The 19882-nt window shown below is 33.4% G+C and overlaps 1 protein-coding gene across 7 annotated transcripts in view; it reads left to right on the top strand.

The window, feature by feature from the left end:
- The window catches only part of STXBP5L (syntaxin binding protein 5L), a 387308-nt gene that overhangs the window by 294408 nt on the left and 73018 nt on the right, over window positions 1-19882 (top strand). For all 7 annotated transcript variants that reach the window (XM_058731249.1, XM_058731254.1, XM_058731252.1 and 4 more), the window contains one exon: window positions 16898-16963. In XM_058731249.1, coding sequence (XP_058587232.1) covers window positions 16898-16963 — 66 coding nt within the window. The remainder of the gene's footprint in view (window positions 1-16897; window positions 16964-19882) is intronic.

Genomic DNA, 19882 nt, shown 5'->3' with positions numbered 1-19882 from the left:
AATACCCTTCAAAAATGAAGAATTACACCATGTTCATGTTTCACAAGACTCAGTGTTAAGATCTCATTTCTCCCCAAATTGATTTGTAATTCAATACAATTCCAATAAAACTCTAGCAGACTTTTTTTTTCAACGTTTTTTTTTGTTTTTTTTTTTTTTTTTTTTTTTTTTTTATTTATTTTTGGGACAGAGAGAGACATAGCATGAACGGGGGAGGGGCAGAGAGAGAGGGAGACACAGAATCGGAAACAGGCTCCAGGCTCTGAGCCATCAGCCCAGAGCCTGACGCGGGGCTCGAACTCACTGACCGCGAGATCGTGACCTGGCTGAAGTCGGACGCTTAACCGACTGCGCCACCCAGGCGCCCCTAGCAGACTTTTAATAGAAACTGACAAACTGATTCTAGAGTCCACACAGAAATGCAAAAGATTTAGAGCCAAAAGAGCTTTTTTTTAAAAAAAGAGAAATGTTGGAAGACCAACACTACCTGATTTAAAGACTTTTTAAAAAATTAGTGTTATTGAACAGTTTAATGTCAGTCCAAACACAAATAGATCAACGGACCTTAATAGAGACTTCAGAAATATACCCACAAATATATTTGGACAACTAATTTTTGACAGAGGTGCAAAGGCAAATTAAGTAGAGAAAGGATTGTTTTTCCTACAAATGATACTTAAACAATTGAAAAAAGTTAACTTTGATCCATACATTGTGACAAATGTTTTCAAAAAATTAACTTATAAATAGATCATTAGCCTTAATATAAAACCTAAAATTTTTATAAATCTAGGAAAAGAGATTTTTATGATACTGGGTTAGGCAAAAGTTTTTTAAATAACATGCTTCATATTAGAATATATGACTACACTGGACTTCTTCAAAAATAAAAATTTCTGCTCTTCAAAAGATAATGTTATGAGAATGAAAAGTTGAGCCACACACTAGGAGAAAATATTTACAAAGCGTATATCTTATAAGGGATTTGTATGTAGAATAGATTGTTAAAATTCTAAAAACTATAATAAAGCATAGAACCCAATAAAAATATGGGCAAGAAATTTGAATAAGTAGTTCACAAAGGAAGATATACTGATAACGTATAAACATATGAACAGGGAAGGAAACAATCAACAGAACTGAATGGCAACCTTCGGAATGGGAGAACATATTTGCAAATGACATGTCTGATAAAGGGTTGGTATCCAAAATCTATAAAGAACTTATCAAACTCAGCACCCAAAAATAATCCATTTAAAAAATGGTCAGAAGACATGAATAGATATTTTTCCTAAAAAGACATACAGATGGCTAACAGACAGATGAAAAACACTCAACAACACTCATCATCAGGTAAATACAAATCAAAACTGTAATGATTACGACAATGGCCAAATGATGGAAACAGCCCAAATGTTGGTCAACTAATTAATGGATAAGGAAGATGTGGTATATATATCTATATATATATATATATAGAGAGAGAGAGATATATAGATATATAGATATAGATATATATACACACACACAATGGAATATTACTCAGCCATTGAAAAGAATGAAATCTTGTCATTTGCAAAAATGTGGATGGAGCTAGAGAGTATTACGCCAAGCAAAGTAAGACAGTCAGAGAAAGAAAAATACCATATGATTTCATTCACATGGAATTTAAGAAAACAAACAGATGAACGTAGAGGGAAAAAGAAAAAAGAGGGCAAAGCAGAAAACAGACTGTTAGCTATAGAGAACAAACTGAGAACTACAGCAGGGGAGGTAGGCAGGGGAATGGGTTAAATGGGTGATGAGTATTAAGGAGGGCTCTTGTGATGAGCACTGGGTGTTATATGTAAGTGATGAATCACTAAATTTTACTCCTGAAACTAATACACAAAAAAAAGAAAAGTTTTAGGAAATCAAATCCAGCTGAATATCAAAAATAATTAAATAGAGAATATTCCAGAAATATAATGATAGTCCTTTATTATAATTCAATCAGTCAATAAATTAAAGAATTAAACAATAAAGAAAAGCATATGAAAAGATTCTCAACATTCATCATTAGGAAAATCAAATTAAAACTATAATGAGAGAGGTGCCTTGGTGGCTCAGTTGGTTATGTGTCCAACTCTTAGTTTGCCTCAGGTCATGATCTTATGGTTTGTGAGTTTTAGCTCCACATGGGGCTCTGCGCTGGCAGCGCAGATTTTCTCTCTCCCTTTCTCTTTACTGGTCCCCAGCCTGCAATATCTCTGTCTCTCTCAAAATAAATTAATTAAAAAAAACTACAATGACATATCATTGTACATCGGTTAGAGTGACTAAAATCAAAAATGTTGATCACACCAAGTATTGGCAAGAATGTGGAAGAAACAGAACTCTCCCACCCTACTGGTAGGAATGTACAATGCTATGATCAGTTGGCAGGTTATTAAAGATTTAAATATACATTTATAACATGATCTAGTCATTTTATATTGTTATTTAAACTAGACAAATGAAAGCAGAAAGCCTATATCAATACAAACACATGCATAGCAATCAAACACTGAAACATTTGTAGTAGTCAAAACCTGAAACAACTAAATTCTCCAATAAACAAATTCTGTTATATCTGTTCAGTGGTTTACTAAGCAATAAAAAGGTAAGCACTTTTTTTTCCTTTTTTTAATGTTTCAAGTTTTTATTTAAATTTTAGTTAACATATAGTATAGTATTAGTTTCAGGAGTAGAATTTAGTGATTCATCATTTACATACAACACTCAGTGCTCATCACAAGTGCCCTCCTTAATAGCCATCCCCCACTTAACCCATTCCCCCACCCATCTCCCCTCCAGCAACTCTCAGTTTGTTCTTTATAGATAAGAGTCTATTATGGTATGCCTCTCTTTTTTCCCCCCTAGGTATGCACTATTGATAAATGTTGCAACCTCAATGAATCTCTAAATAATTACACTGAATAAAAGAATCCAGGCAAAAAAAGGTGTATATTCATATACAATTCTAGGAAATGAAAACTAATGCATAGTGACAGAAAGCAGATTAGTGGCTCCCTGGGGGTAAGAAGGGGCACTTATGGGAAGGGCTGGAAGGAGGGTTACAAAAAGACACAAAGAAACTCTTGGGCATGAGGGATATGTTTATTATCTTGATCATGGAGATGGTTTCACTTGTGTATACATATGTCAAAATTTATCAAATCATATACTTTATAAATATGTAAATTAAACCTTCATAAAGCTTTTTTTCAAGAAAAAACTAGCCACATGAGGCAGGAAATGGTGTATTCCAGGCAGAGTGAATAGCCTTATAAGAAGGTTCTAAAGGTAAAGGACTTAACTATCTTCTAGAAATAAAAAGAAGGCCAAGGAGGCTGGGAGTGCAATAGAAAAGGACTGAGAGGGAAAATGAGTTAAGATTTTGATGTCTAGATGAGCAGGAATAAGATTATACATGTCCTGAGGCAATTATAAGAAATCCCATTTTATTTCAAGGAGGAGAATGATATGCTTTTATGTCTTAAAAATATCATCCACACTGCTGCATGAAGAAAATATCATGGGGCGGGGGGGGAAGAGCAAAGAAAAGAAAAGAAGAAGAAAAAGAAAAGATGGCCATTATACCAGTTAGGAGGCCAGTGTGTACTCTACACAAGAATTGAAGGTGGCTTTGACTAGGGTTTTAACAATGTTATTGTAGAAGAAAGGATAGGTCCAAATATCATTAGTACATTAGAGCTACTAATTATATTCAATGTGGATGATCAGAGAGTGGAATCAAAAATTCTTCCCAGATTTAGGCTTGAGTCACTGATTGTGGTAGGGTTGGAGTAGGACATGGTAATAAGGAAAATAAACTTCAGTTTTAGACATGTTAGAATTTGGTATGTCTGTCATTTATCCAAGTGAAGATGTCACGTGGACAGCAAAACAAATCTGAATATCAATGCTGTTAGTTGAGTCTTTAGCATATAGATAATATGTAATGACATGGGAATAAATGAAATTACCTAGACAGGGGAGAAAGGGGAAACAGAGGCAGGGAAGAGGAGGATTATGGATAGAGACATTAGGAATTTCAACATTTACGTTTCAAAGAAGAGGAGCAGCTGGCCCAGAGGACTTGCCAGAGAAAAGAGAAAAAATGAGGAGACTGTTGCAGAAGCCAAAATAAAGGGGAATGTTTCAAGAAGCGATCAGCCATGTCAAATGCTAAAGATAGGATTAAGTAAAATAAGCTCAGAGAAGTGACTAGTGTGTCTTGCTCTGTGAAGGTTATTAGTGATTCTTTAAAAAGTAGTTTGTGAAAAGTATTGGGAGAGAAACCAAAATTATATTAGAGAGAAGAGTGGCAAATGAGGAAACAGAACAAGTAGATAACTCTTTCAAGATGTTTGGTTATGAAGGAGTGTAGAAAAAAGAAGTCAGTAACTTGACTGGAATAAAGTGTCAAGAGGAGGAAATTTTTGTCTTTCCATTTTAGATAAAGAACATATTTTAAAGTTAATACAAATAGAGAGTGATCCATAGAGAAAGAGAGACTGGTGATAAGGGACAGAGAGGGTAACTAAAGGAGCAAAATCCTTAAGAAGGGGAGAAGGGATGGGAATCAGAACAGATGTAAAAGATTAGTTAATAGGAGGTTTTCTCTACTGTAATAGGTACATAAAAGAAAAGGAGAGAGCTACATAATAAGAGGAATAAATTGAAAAATAGTATGATTTGGTTAAACAAATGGTTTTTTTTATATATCTGACTTTCAGGTCTATATTTTACTTATTTTTTTTTGAAATTAGTCTTAGAGTGTAAATTTTTTTACCTCAAAACTTTGTGCTAGAAAACAACTACATTGAACTGTAATTAGTGGGTAAAATATAAAGTTTCATCTTTGAATTTAAACAAAATGCACAAGGAAATAAAAAGTAGGAGAGCTATTACTTAGTAATATGTGTGGGTTTTCTAGAGTTTAGTGAGTAATCTCAGTGTGAGTCAAACAAATAAAACAAGCTAATATAACTTATGGCAGTGGTCTCAACCAAGAATGATTTTGTTCCCGATGGGACGTTTAGCAAAGTCTGAAGACATTTTTGGCCCTCACAAGTAGAAGAAGGGTGCTCTACTGGCATCTAGTAAATAGAATGTAGGTAAATATCCTATAATATGCTATCCCACAGAAAAAAATTATCTCACCAAAATGTCAATCAAATTGGAAAAAATTCAGACCAGAGCATTTTATATGATAAGTGATAATTTGGTAAGAAAATCCCCCAAAGTATAGACTATTTATATGTATGGAGACACTTGTGTCTTAGTCTCTAAAGAATACTGATATTTTATTTAACATTCACAAGTTGCTATTTCAAATGCTATCTTAATTATATTATACACTAAGATACATTATAGGTATATACTTGACCCTTAAACACTGTGGGATTAGAGGCACCAACCCTCTTCTGCAGTCAAAAATCTATGTTTAAATTCCTCCAGAATTTAACTACCAAGAGCCAACTACTGACCAAAGGCCTTATGGATAACAGTCAGTTAACACATATTTTGTATGTTACTTGTATCATATACTGTATTCTTACAATAAAGTATGCTAAAGAAAATGTTATTAAGAAAATAAGGAAAAGAAAATACATTATACTACACTATATTGCACTATACTTATTTATTAAAAAAAAATTGTGTGTTAGTGGATTCATGCAGTTCATACTCTTATTGTGTGCAAGGGTCAACTGTACATGCTTAAGATTTTTAAATAAAAGTTGATATAATTCACTGTACCCCAAAGGGGATTTGTCTTCTGATATTCAGTTGTTTATTTACCATAAAATTTCTGTATCTGTTCTCAACCAGGATTTATTATATGTTTTCTTTTATATTATTATTATGCATTTTCTAATGAATCACTGTACAAATCTTCCAAATTTAGTCAATTTGCTTTACTCTATTTATATGTCAGACATAATTTTCTCCACCTAATCTCTGGGAGATCTCTTTGGGAAATCTCCGTATAATCTTTGGGAAAAGCACAATTATCTGGAATGTACTCTGAGTACTTCATTGGATACTTACTAGTATCAGGAATAGATTAATCAATTTGACTAGTTGCCATTCTCTTGGTCTTCCAGGTCTTCAGTCCAGCTTTCACAGTATTTCCAAGATATAAAATAAAACCAAGAGAGGAGCTTTCCATTTCTAGACAGGATGTTGAGATATGAAAGTTCATTCCTGTAGTAACAACAATGATCGCAACAGTAATAAAACCCTGTGATAAATACAATGATAAAGTTAAAATCATACTTTTCTGTGGAGATATTAAAAAGTGGTAGATTCAAAGAAGGCTTGATTAAATGAATTCCAGAGTGAAAGAGACATTCATAGATGAGCAGAAAGCTGCAGCTGCTCCCATACTTGGTGCAAGTGACTGATCTGGGCACAGGTGCAGAAAGGAGTGGGCCTTCTATAGATGGATGGACTGAAAAGAGTAGGAAAAACTAGAATTGTACATCTAGCAAAAGTCTTATTTATTTATTTGTTTATTTAGAGTGCACATGTGCAAACATGAGCAGAGAGAGGGAGACAGAGAATCCCAAGAATCTCATGACCTGTGAGATCATTACCTGAGCCAAAATCAAGAGTCAGATGCTTATGGGGTGCCCAGGTGGCTCAGTCGGTTAAGCTTCCAACTTCTGCTCATGATCTCATGGTTCATGAGTTCGAGCCCAGTATTGGGCTCTGTGCTGACAGCTCAGACCCCAGAGCCTATTTGAATTCTGTGTCTTCCTCTTTCTCTGCCACCCCTCCCCCACTCATGCTTTCTCTCTCTCTCTCTCTCAAAAATAAATAAACATTAAAAAAAAGAGAGATGCTTAGCCAACTGAGCCACCCAGGTACCCCTCTAGCAAAAATATTTTAAAATAAAGGTAAATAAATTTGTCATGGGCAGACTTGCACTACAAGATATGGTAAAGGTTGTTTTTGGTTTTGTTTTTAATTTTTATTTGAGAGAGAGAAAGAGCAAGGGGGGGTTGGAGAGGGGCAGAGGGAGGGGAGAGAGAGAGAGAGAGAGAGAAGGAGAGAGAATCTTAAGCAGGTTTCATGTTTAGTGTGCAGTCCACTGTGGTATTTGATCCCATGACCCTGCTGGGGTCATGACCTGAACAGAAACCAAAGAGTTGGGTGCTCAACTGACTGGGCCACACATGTGCCCCAGTATAGGAGGTTTTTAAGCTGAGGGAAATAATACCAGATGGAGATTTAGATATACAGTAAGAATGAAAAGCATTAGAAGAATAAATATGTGGGTAAATATAAAAGATTATTTTGTCATTTCTTAAAATCCCTAGGAGTTTATCTAATTTTTAAATTAAAAACTAACTGTATTATGGGGTTTATAAAATGTAGAAGAAAAATAAATGACAATAGTAACAAAGGATGGGAGGGACATAAGCAGAATCATGTTATAAGTTTCTTTCATCATAAGAGAAATTATGCAATAATAATTAAAAGTAGATTGTGATGAATTATAGATGCATATTATAATCCCTAGAACCACCACTAAAAAATAAATAAATAAATAAAACAGAAGTGTAGCTAAGTAGCCAAAGAGAAGATAAAATAGAATACTAAAAAATATTTGATATTTTTCAAAGGACGGAAAAGTGAAATAGTGGAAAAAAGCACAGAAGGACATGCTGAAAAAAAAATGATAGACGTAAACTTAACTCTAACAACGATTATGTTATAGTAAGTGTAAATGGAGCAAATATCACACACACACACATACACACACCCCCAAGAAAAGGGCAGAAATTGTCAAACGAGATGGAAAAAAAAAAACCAACTATATGCTGTTTATAAGAGATGCACTTTAATTACAAAAACATACAAATGATTAAAAATAAAAGAAGTGAAAAATAATTTTATCAAATTATTTATCAGTATTAACCTCAAGAGAGCTGATGGGGCTACATTATGAGATAAAGTAGACATTAAGAGAAGAAGAGAGAGAGGCAGTTCCAAATTATAAAAGAATCACTTTATCAGAAAGATATTAATAATCCTATACAAGTACAGACCTAATAAGAGGTATTTAAAGTATAGAAAGTAAACAAAAGAAAGAAAGAAAGAGACAAATATACAATCATAGCTGGGGATTCATTATTTCTCCTCAGTAATTGATAGAACAAATAAAGAAAAATTGGTAAGTATATTAAGAAAAAAATTAAGCAATCCTCTTAACCAAATTGGCCTGACCAAAATAGCCACCTACCACATACAAAGGGAAATATGCATTTTTTTCAAGTAGAAATGGAACATTCACAAATGTAGACTGAGTCAGAAAACAGGTTACAATGGATTATAGGGGACTGAAATCAAGCAGAGTATGTTCTCTGATCATAAGAGAAATTAAATTAGAAATCAATAACAGAAATATATCTTAAAATCCCCAAACATTTGGAAATTAAGACTGTGTCATGGTTTAAAAAACAAATCACAGGAAATTTTTTAAATATTTTTGAACTGAGTGAAAGTATAAACACAAAATATCAAAATTTGTAAGCTGTTACTTAAGTAGTACTTAAAGGAAAAATTTAGAACATTATTGCTTATATTGGAAAAGAAAATATCAAATTAATAATCTAAACTTTGTTAAGACACCAAAAAAAAAAAAAAGTACAGTGTAACACAAAGGAAACAGAGGAAGGAAATAAAGACAGAAATCAATGAAATACAGGGCAAACAATAGAGTAGATCAATAAAACCACAAGGTGTGTCCTCAAAAAATTTACTAAATCTGTAAAACCCTAGTTAGGTGGATCAAGAAGAAAAAAAATAACCAATATGATAAATTAAAAAGGGAACATCACTATGGATTCTACAGAAATTAAAAATAATAAAAGTAAAACTATGAACAATGTTATGCCTATAAATTGTATAGATGAAAGCAAGAGATGTCTTGAAAGAAAAAAATTATAAAAACTGACACCAAACACATTGGAAAATATAAATAGCCTCCTATCTTTAAAAAATTTTTGAATTCAAAATTAAATAACCACAACAAAGAAAACAACAGGCTTTGAATAATTTCACTGATTAATTCTATCAAACATAAATAACACTAATCTTATGCAAATGATTTCGGGGAATAGAGAAAAGAGTGAAATCTTCCCAACTGCTTATCTGAGGACAGCACAATGCTGAAACCAAAAACTTGACAAACTTAAAGGAAAGTTCAGGCCAGTCTCACTTACGAACATAGATTCAGAAATATTAGTAAATGGAAGACAGACATATGTAAGAAAGATAAAATATAACCATGGTGGTTTTATCCCAAGAATAAGAGTTTAATATTTGAAAACCAATCAATGCAAAACAACTGATTAACATAATAAAGGAGAAAATTATATGATCATCTCAACACATGCAAAAAAAAAATCATAAACTAACACTTCTTTAGAATAATCACCAGAAAACTAGGAATAGAATATTTCCTCAAATGAATAAAGCCAATCTATAAAAACCTACAAATAACATCACACTTAATTGTGGAATATTGGATGTTTTTCCACTAAAATTGGTAACAAGCCAATGATATACACTCTCATCACCTTTGTTCAACATTGTACTCGAAGACTTAGTAAGGGCAAAAGCAATATAAAAGTAATATGCCTAGGGTTTAGCAAGAAAATATTAAAACTCACTTTATTATTTTTTTTTTTTTTAATTTATTTTTGGGACAGAGAGAGACAGAGCATGAACGGGGGAGGGGCAGAGAGAGAGGGAGACACAGAATCGGAAGCAGGCTCCAGGCTCCGAGCCATCAGCCCAGAGCCTGACGCGGGGCTCGAACTCACGGACCGCGAGATCGTGACCTGGCTGAAGTCGGACGCTTAACCGACTGCGCCACCCACGCCCCTAAAACTCACTTTATTTGCCAGTGATATTGTGGTGTATTAGGACACCCAAAGGAATCTACAAAAAAAAAAAGTACAAAACAATATGTGAACTTAGCAACATCGAAGAGTACACAGTATACAAAATCAATCATCTTTCTATATAATAAAAGGAAACAATTGAGAAATTTATTTATTTTTGAAATACCAGGTACTGGATAGGGGCGTCTGAGTGGCTCAGTCAGTTAAACATCCGACTCTTGATTTTGATTCAGGTCATGATCTCATGGTTCATGAGATGGAGCCCTGTGTTGGGCTCTGCGCTGACAGCTCAGAGCCTGCTTGGGATTTTCTCTCTCCTTCTCCCTCTGCCCCTCCTTCACTCTCTCAAACAACAAAACAAAACAAAAATCAGGTACAGGATAGACTTCCAAATGGCATCTTGAGAAGCACCATGGACACATTCTCCAGAAAAAAAGTAAAACTGGTAAAAAGTATTTTTTTAAAAACAGCAATCATTTAGGGGCGTCTGGGTGGCGCAGTCGGTTAAGCGTCCGACTTCAGCCAGGTCACGATCTCGCGGTCTGTGAGTTCGAGCCCCGCGTCAGGCTCTGGGCTGATGGCTCGGAGCCTGGAGCCTGTTTCCAATTCTGTGTGTCTCCCTCTCTCTCTGCCCCTTCCCCGTTCATGCTCTGTCTCTCTCTGTCCCAAAAATAAATTAAAAAAAAAAAAAAAAAAAACGTTGAAAAAAAAAAACAGCAATCATTTAAAGCCTCTGGAAATTGTCCTAAAAGGATACAGAAAATAAACATTTATTCAAGAAAATCTACTGACACTTGGTAAAAAGTGTGTGTTTGATATTGAGCCACAACTTGCTGTATACCTCTCCTGCCTTCAGGTTGCCAGCATTTCTCATCCGTTCCAACTCCCAAGTTGCAAAGGACAAATTCCTGGTGAGTGTAGCCAAGAGGTCAAAGTCTTCTCTCCCCTGTCAGTCCCCCACTCATAGGACAAAATGTCTACCCCAGGCATAGCAAGCTAAAATGCTGAGGCCTTGACTGCTCTCACCCAGCTTGGTCATAGGGCAGAGGTTTCGTGCCAGAAAAGTAGAGCTGAGAAGGCCAGAGGTTACCGTCCCTGCCCCAGGTCCAGACTAGTGGCTCAGAAATTTTGCCCAGAGAAAGAGGCAATGAACTTTGAAGCTCTCCCCAAAGAAACTAGCTTATTTGAAACACAATTTGAGGAAGTTCAAGCCTAAGGATGCCCTCAAAACCAATGAAGTATTTGTTGAAAATCAAATAAGAGGCTGGCAGCTCCTCTTATTTAAGAGCAACCAGCTAGGCCAAAGGTGAGTTGGGATTTGAACAAACCTCAAATACTGGCTTCAAATATGACTTCTGTCTGAATTGGATTAGAATATTGAGTAATATATATCCTGGAGCATTGTCAAAAACAATAAAGCATTCACCTGGTTGTGACTGTGATAGCTAATAGCTGGATTTGATATCAATGAAGTGGTCAGGGAAAGAGACAAAGAGACCCCTGCTAAAACTACTGTCATCCCAGGGTGACAGTATACACACAGAAGGCTATACCCTCTGATAAGCAACATCAGAGTCTTCACAATGTAAGGGAAATAAACTTCACTAAAATAGTCTAGCCAAGTCACTAAACAAGCAAGTAACAACAAAAAAACCAGAGAGAGGGAGGGAATTGCTATACAGTATTACCTAATATGTCTAGTTATCAACAAAATATTATAAGACCTACAATAAAACAGGAAAGTGTGACTTATTCACAGAAAAAACAAGGCAATACAAATGGTCTCTGAGAGGGCTCAAATGTTGGATTTAACAAAGACCTCATAACAGCCATGAAAAATCTTTAAAGAGCCAAAAGACACCATGTTTAAAGAAGGTAAACTATAATGATAATGTCTCATCAAATAAAGAATATTAACAAAGAGATTGAAGTTATAAAAAGCAAACAGAACTATCTGATAGCATACACAAGAATTAACTCAAAATAGATTAAAGACTGGACTATAAGATACAAAACCATAAAATCCTACAAGAAAATATAGGCAGTAAGCTCCTTCCTTGATCTGGGTCTTGGCAATAATTTTTTGGATTTGACACCAAAGCAAAGGCAGCAAAAACAAAAATATACAAGTAGGACTACATCAAACTAAAAAACTTCTGCAGAGCAAAGGAAACCATCAACAAAATGAAAAGACAATATGTGAAATGAGAGAAAATATTTGAAAATCATATATCTGATAACAGGTTAATATCCAAAATATGTAAAGAACTTATATAACCATAGCAAAAAATTTTTTCAATTAAAAAATTAGCAGAGCATCTGAATAGATATTTTTCAAAAAAAAAAAAGACATGCAGATAACCTGCAGGTACATGAAATTTGCCCAGCATCACTAATCATCAGAGAAATGCAAATCAAAACCACAATGAGATATCACCTCCTATTTGTTAGAATGGTTATTACCAAAAGAACAAGAAATAACAAGTGTTGGCAAGTATGTAGAGAAAAGGGAATCCTGTGTGCACTGATGGTAGGAATGTAAATTGGTGCAGATGCTTTGAAAAACAGTGTGAAAGTTCCTCACAAACTAAAAATAGAACTACCATAAAATCCAGCAATTCTACTTCTGGGTATCTATACAGAAAAATAAAAAACTAACTCAAAAAGATATATGCCACTCCCATGTTCATTGCAGCATTATTTACATATTTTCCAAGATATAGAAACAACCTAAGTGTTATCAATGGATGGATGAATAAAGAAAATACGATTGAGTTACACACACACACACACACACACACACACACACACAGACACAAACTGGATTATTATTCAGCCATAAAAAAGAAGGAAATCTTGCCATTTGCAAGAACATGGATGGACCTTGAGAGCATTACAGTGCCCAGTGAAATAAGACCCATGACATCACTTATATGTGGAATCTAAAAATGAACAAAGAGCAACAAAAATGAGCACATAGATCTGGGGAAGAGATTGGTGGTTTTCAGAGGCAGAGGGTGAAGCGTCGATGAAATGGGTGAATGAGGTCAAGGGAAAATAAGACCCAAATGGAAATTCTTATACAAAAGTACAGTACAAAAAGTACAGTAAATGAAAAGAAAAATTTGCTAGAGGGAGTCAACAGTAGATCTGAACTGGCAGAAATCAGAATCAGCAAACTTGAAGGAAACTTATAGAGACTGTGTATTCTGAGGGGAAAAAAATTAAGAAAAATTAACAAATCCTCAAAGAAGCTTAGGATACTGTAAATGTAGCAAACATGTCCATAATAAGAGTAGAAAAGAGAGAAGCAGGAAAATATTCAAAAAGATAATGGCTGAAAACTTCCAAAATTTGATGAAAACCATTAATGCATATGTCTAAAATGTCAGTGAACTCCAAACAGGATAAATGCAAACATACCCACACCCAGAAACATCATAGTAAAAATGCTGAAAGGCAAAAAAATCTTGAAAACAGTAAGAGAAAAATGACTTGTCCCATACAACAGAACTGAAGTAGGATTAACAGTTCATTAGAAACAATGGAGGCCAGAAGCAGTAGGACAACATATTCAGAGTGCTCAAAGGAAAAACCTAAACCCAAAAATCTTATATCCAGCAAAACAATCTTTCAAAAATGTAGCTGAAATAAAGTCATTCCCCGATAAACAAAAAATGAGAGAATTTGTTGCTAGCATAGGCCACTTTATAAGAAATACTAAAGGAAGTTTTTCTCAGGCTGAAAAAAATTAATGCCAGATGATAATTTGAATTCACACAAGGGAAAAAAGAACACTACTAAGGTAACTATGTAATTATAAAATAATAATATAAATGTACATGACTTCTCTTAACTGATTTAAAAAGCCATTTATGAAACAATATTATAAAATTGTCTTGATGGGCCTACAGTATGTAGAAATGTAATATATTTTCCAATAACAGCACAAAGGAAGTAGGTGCGAGCAAAGTTGTATTTGAGTAAGCAAACAAAACCAGGTGGATTGACTGGAACAAATGAAGAGAACTAGAAATGATAAATTGCAAAGTTAATATACAAACTATAAATATATTTTCTGCTTTCTTCTCTCAGGTTTTATAAAAACCCAGTTATATAAAGTAATCATAATAATATGTTGCTGGATTTGTAACACATATGGATATATTATGTATGCCAGTAATAGCACATAAAGGGGAAAGAGGAAATAGAAGTATGAAAGAATAACATTTCTACATCTCCCTGGAATTAAGTTAATATACATCTGAAGTAGATACTGAGAAGTTAAGATGTATATGTTATCTTAGAGCAAGGCCAAAAATATGATGACAAAATCATTAAAGAAATGAATGAGTTACACTAGAAAATATTTAATGCCAAACAAAGCAGTAAGGAAGATTAGAAGGACAAAAAGACATGAGACATACAGAAAAATAAAGTAGAATGACAGGTGTAACCTAACTGTATCAGTTATAACATTAAATGTGGATAGATTTAACAATTCAATCAGAAGACAAAGACTGTTGAGCCAGATTTTTTAAAAAACCAAGATTTAACTCCATGCTGTCAGAGGCCACACATAAAGATGTAAATCCGTTGAAAGTTAAAAGAGAAAAAAACCATGCAAACAGCAAGTACAGCTGTAGTTAATACCAGACAAAATAGATTTTAAAGCAAAAAAAAGTTACTATAAATAGGGACATCTAAAATGAAAAAATGGTTAACCCATCTAGAAGATATAACATCTGTGCATCTGACGACCGATCTACAAAGTACATGAAGCAATACTTGACAGAATCAAAGGGAGAGAGAGAGAGACAATCCAACAATAATTACTGGGAATTTCAGTACTTCACTTCGAATAATGATACAAGAAGTAGACAGAAAACCAAAAAGGAAATAAAGACTTGAAAAATGCCACATACAAAACCTCTATACTGAAATCTACAAACTCATGCAGAAAGAAAAAAAAATTTAAAAACATCATTTAAATAGAGGAGAATACCATGTTTATAGGTTGGGAGACTGAATATTTTTAAAATGTTTATTCTATCAAAATTACTATGGATTTATTACAGTCCAGTAAAAATTTGGCATATCCTTTTGTAGCAATTGACAAATTGATTCTAAAACTTATTTAGAAATGCAAAAAATCTAAACTAATTAAAACACTCTTGGAAAAGAACAAAGTTGGAGTATTTTACTACCTGACTTTAAGATGTACTATAGACCTGCATTAATGTGGTAGTCAAAAAAAGATAGACAAATAGACCAATGACTACAAAATACAAAGTCTAGAAGTAAACTTACACATATGTATCCAATTTATTTTTTACTAAGGCACTAATAAAAATCAATGAAAAAAGGAAAATCTTTTTAACAAATAATGATGGAAAAACTAGACAAACAACATATAGGGAAAAATGAACCTTAATCTCTACCTCACACCACAATCAAAATTTATTTGAGATGAATTATAGTCCTAAAACTGAAAGCTGAAAATTAAAAAAGCTTCTTGGAGAATACAATAATATCTTCATGAGCATTGAGTAGGCAAAGATTACTTACACAGGAATTATAAAAAAATTCACAATTAAAAAATTTCATAAAGGGTCCTTCAAGTAAACTAATCTCCTGAACATCAAGATTTCATTTTCATTAAGAAAATGACAAAAAAAAAATGACAAGATAAGTCACATACTGGAAGAAAATATTCACAGTACCTACTTCTAACAAAAGACTCTTAAGTATATAAATAATTCTATTCAAGATTTGGCACATACTTGGTTCTGTAACCTTAAATTGTTTAAACTCTTCAAACTCATAGTTTCTTATCTGTAAAACATAAGAGGTGGGCTAGAGTACCACAGCAGCCTTTTCCCAAATTCTATAATTTTTTGAACCATAGTAAGTTTATTGGTACAAATTATATCAAGAAAGGGGTAGTAGCAAGGAATATGGACAAAGATAGTTCTGGTAATTGACAATAGTTTTTAATAAGTACTTCTGGATATAAAGATTTACATTAAAGTAGGAACTCTGAATATTTTTTATAAGGAAAAAGTATATAAGAATCTCTAACAAGTATAGGAAAACCATAATTAAGGATATTTTATGAATGCCACAGGAATGCAGGCTGGCAGATAGCAAGAATTATAAAATATTTATTTATTGTGCCTATCCTTGTGTTTGTCAGTAGAGTTACATAACAGAGTATTAAAAATAAGAGAGGGGTGACTGAGTGGCTCAGTTGGTTGAACCTCTGACTCTTGGTTTCAGCTCAGATTGTGGTGTTGAAGTTCCTGAGATCAAGCTCTGTCAGCACAGAGCCTGCCTGGGATTCTCTCTCTCTGCCCCTCCCCCACTCACATGTGCTCTCTCTCTCTCTCTCTCTCTCTTAAAATACATAAAATTAAAAAAATTTTTTAAAAAGTAAGAGAAAAATGTAATGCTTATTATAAGAAGGAATTTGATATCATCAAATAAGTCACTTAATATGTATTATACAACACTGCATTTTTATAACTAAGTATAATATTTAGAATCTGTAGCATCTCTTAAAGTTCTTTTTAAAAGCCAATAAGCATTTATCTTGAAAGAAGATTTGATTAGGTCTTTTTAAAAACTCCTTATAAATTGTATTATTTTTGGTCTATTTTTAGATAAAACTAGGTCATTTATTAAAGTAGCTATTTCATGTTAAAAAGTAAGAAAGAAGATTTTATATTTTACTACCATTATGTTAATTACTCCTTGTATATATCTATTAGTTATTGCTCCTTATTGTTTCTGGTATCACTTACTGAAACAAATTTTCAGAATCATTGTCATAACACGAGAATAGAAAAGTTTCACAGGGAGAAGAAAAACCTTTTGAAAATTTTAGGAATGAATATATAAGAATTATCTACAATTGTTAGCAAAATTTATCTAATTTCTTGTCATTTCATTTTCAGGTTTAACTGAGCTAAATGATAGTCCCGTTCCCCTGGAACTTGAGCGCTGCAAGTCTCCCACTTCAGGTAAACATGAATGTTAACTTTCAGCCTTCTTGTAATTCACTGCAGTAATCTACTGCTTTATTTTCTTAATTCTTACAATGTGAAATTCATAATTTTAGTAATTGTTTCTAATTTAGGTTTTGAAATTTTACCATAAGCAAATATATAAAAAATTCTTGGCCTCCCAAAAAATTAAGATCAGAGATATGAGTGTAGTACATTTAAAGACATTTTAAACAAAGGTTTTTCAAAAAAAGAAAAAATGATAATATGCTGGAAGTAAAGCATCAAGAAAGCATGAGCCTACCACAGTATATTAAAAATGTGAGTATAAAGATTCCTAGGAATAGGTCTTTTAAGGTGTACAAGAAATGTTAGTAGAAATTATTGGGTGGTGGGATTAGAAATGGTTAGCTTATATTTTTTCATTTATTTACCTGATTTTTCTCCAGTACATATACAGTATATGTAAATTTTTGAACACCAAAAAATATTATGTATTTCTTTGACATTGAACTATATGTTTTCAGAGTATCAAAAAATTATAATTCCTTATAATTAATTTTTATTTTAACTTCATATAAATTTATAAACATTTAATGCCTTAAAAAGCAATTAATTTTGACTTTTGGAAATTCTTTTCTAACTGTGATATTTCTTTAATTTACTCTATCTCTTTTTTTTATGTTTATTTTTGAGAGAGAGAGAGAGAGAAAGAGAGAGAGAGACCATGAACGAGGGAGGGGCAGAGAGGGGGAGACACAGAATCTGAAGCAGGCTCCAGGCTCTGAGCTGTCAGCACAGAGCCTGATGTGGGGCTCGAACTCATGCACTATGAAATCATGACCTGAGCTGAATGAAGTTGGATGTTTAACCTACTGAGCCACTCAGGCACCCCCAATTTATTCTATCTCTTAAGAGTTGCTAATTGTTTATCCTTATTCTTCAGGAATGTGAGGCAAAGTAGAATCTAGTGTCCTGTATAAAGTTTTCTTTTAACCCTATCTATTTAACCTTTATTTCATTGCTTTTATTTTAAATATGATCTCATACTTTTACCCTTTCTTTTGTATTTCTATCCTGTAGGCACCATCCTAATTTAGGCATTTAGTATCCTACATTTAGAGTATCACAAAAATGTTCTTAACAGGTGTCTCTGTGATCTCTCATCCTTACAATTCATTTTGCATATCATGTTGGAAAACTAATCTCCTTAAAATATTACTTTGATATTTTCTCATGTCATAAATCTTCAATATAAAATTCAATATCCTATATCAATTTAAATAACTTCACTTTAAATTCTCATCCATAAGCTAAATTTAAATTTTTAAATATTTTTTTTTGAGAGAGAGAGAGAGAGAGAGAGAGAGAGAGAGAGAGAGAGAGAGAATGAATATGCATGCAAGCAGGGGAGGGCAGAGGGAGAGAATCCCAAGCAGGCTCCACACTCAGTGCAGAGCCCAGCACAGGGCTGGATCTCACAACCGCAAGATCATGACCTGAGCCAAAATCAAGATCAGGTGCTTAACCAACTGAACCACGCAGGCACCCCTGTAATCTGAATTTTAATAGTAATATAGGGTTCAAAAGTCAAAGAGAAGTGATATTTAAAAATCTCCCTCCCACCCTTCCCCATACTTTGTTTCCATCCTTTTGAAAAATAAACATTGTTACTTTCTTATTTATCCTTTCAATTTGTATTTGTAAACAAGCCAAAAAGACATAGTATATTCATTTTTGCTTCCTGTTCTATACATTAGTATAGTATATACATTTCAATATACTTTGCTTGATTCACTGTACTGTGTATCTTGTCTTTCCATTTCATTACATAATCATTACAGTTGTATGTTATTGAAATGCATGCAGTTACTATAATTTATTTAGTATTTCACCAATTAAGGGACCCTTAGTTTGCTACCAGTGTTCTGCCATGTCAAACAATGCTGCAGTGACTAACCTTCATACCTTCCTCATTATAAACGTGTACAGGTAGGGCGCCTGGGTGGCTTAGTCAATTAAACATCAGACTTTGGCTCAGGTCATGATCTCCTGGTTTGTGAGTTGGAGCCTGCATCAGGCTCTGTGTTGACAGCTCAGAGCTCAGAGCCTGAAGCCTGCTTTGGATTCTGTGTCCCCCCTCTCTCTCTGCCCCCTACCCTGCTTGTGTTCTGTCTGTCTCTCTCTCTCTCAAAAATAAACATTAAATAAATAAACAAACAAACAAATGTGTACCAGTAGATCTGTAAATTCCTAAAATTGGAGCTTCTGAGTCAAAGAGTATATGCCTATCTAATTTTTATAAATTTTCCCAAATTGCTCTCCTTAGAGTTTGCAGCAATTTTCTCTCTTGCCATCAGTAACATACAAACAATGGTTATCTTTTTTTTTTAATTTTTGTAACGCTGGTAAGAAAAGGTCAATGTAGTTTCAATTTATCTTTCACATACGTGATATTGAATATCTTTTCAATTGTTTAAGACCTATTTATTTTTTTCTATAAATCATCTATTCATACAATTTGCCCATTTTCTATAGAGCTGTCATTTTCATATCAATTTTTATTGCCTCTTTATAAATTAAGATTACCCTTTTTTGACCTGAGATCCACATATTTTTCTCATTTTAACTTTGCTTGTGGTATCTCTTGCCTTACAGCAGTTTTTTGCATTCAGACATTTCCTTTGTGGACTTTTTTCTTTATGCTCATTAATTTAAATACAATTGTAATTATCTGCTTTTTAAAGTTTTGGTAGAATTCTCCCATCAAGTCACTTACCCTTTATAATTACTGATTTTGTATTTCATATTGTCTGTAAAGAAAACTATTTTCATCCTAGAAATTTTCTAACAATATTCAATGTAACATACACAAAGGTTGTGGCTCTTTAATTAGGCTAGTTAATAGTCAATCTATTTTTCTGTTGTTGTTTTAAT

This window comes from Neofelis nebulosa, chromosome 5 (assembly GCF_028018385.1).
Source record: "Neofelis nebulosa isolate mNeoNeb1 chromosome 5, mNeoNeb1.pri, whole genome shotgun sequence".
Classification (NCBI taxonomy): Eukaryota; Metazoa; Chordata; class Mammalia; order Carnivora; family Felidae; genus Neofelis; species Neofelis nebulosa.
This window is presented reverse-complemented; position numbering and strand designations above follow the sequence as displayed.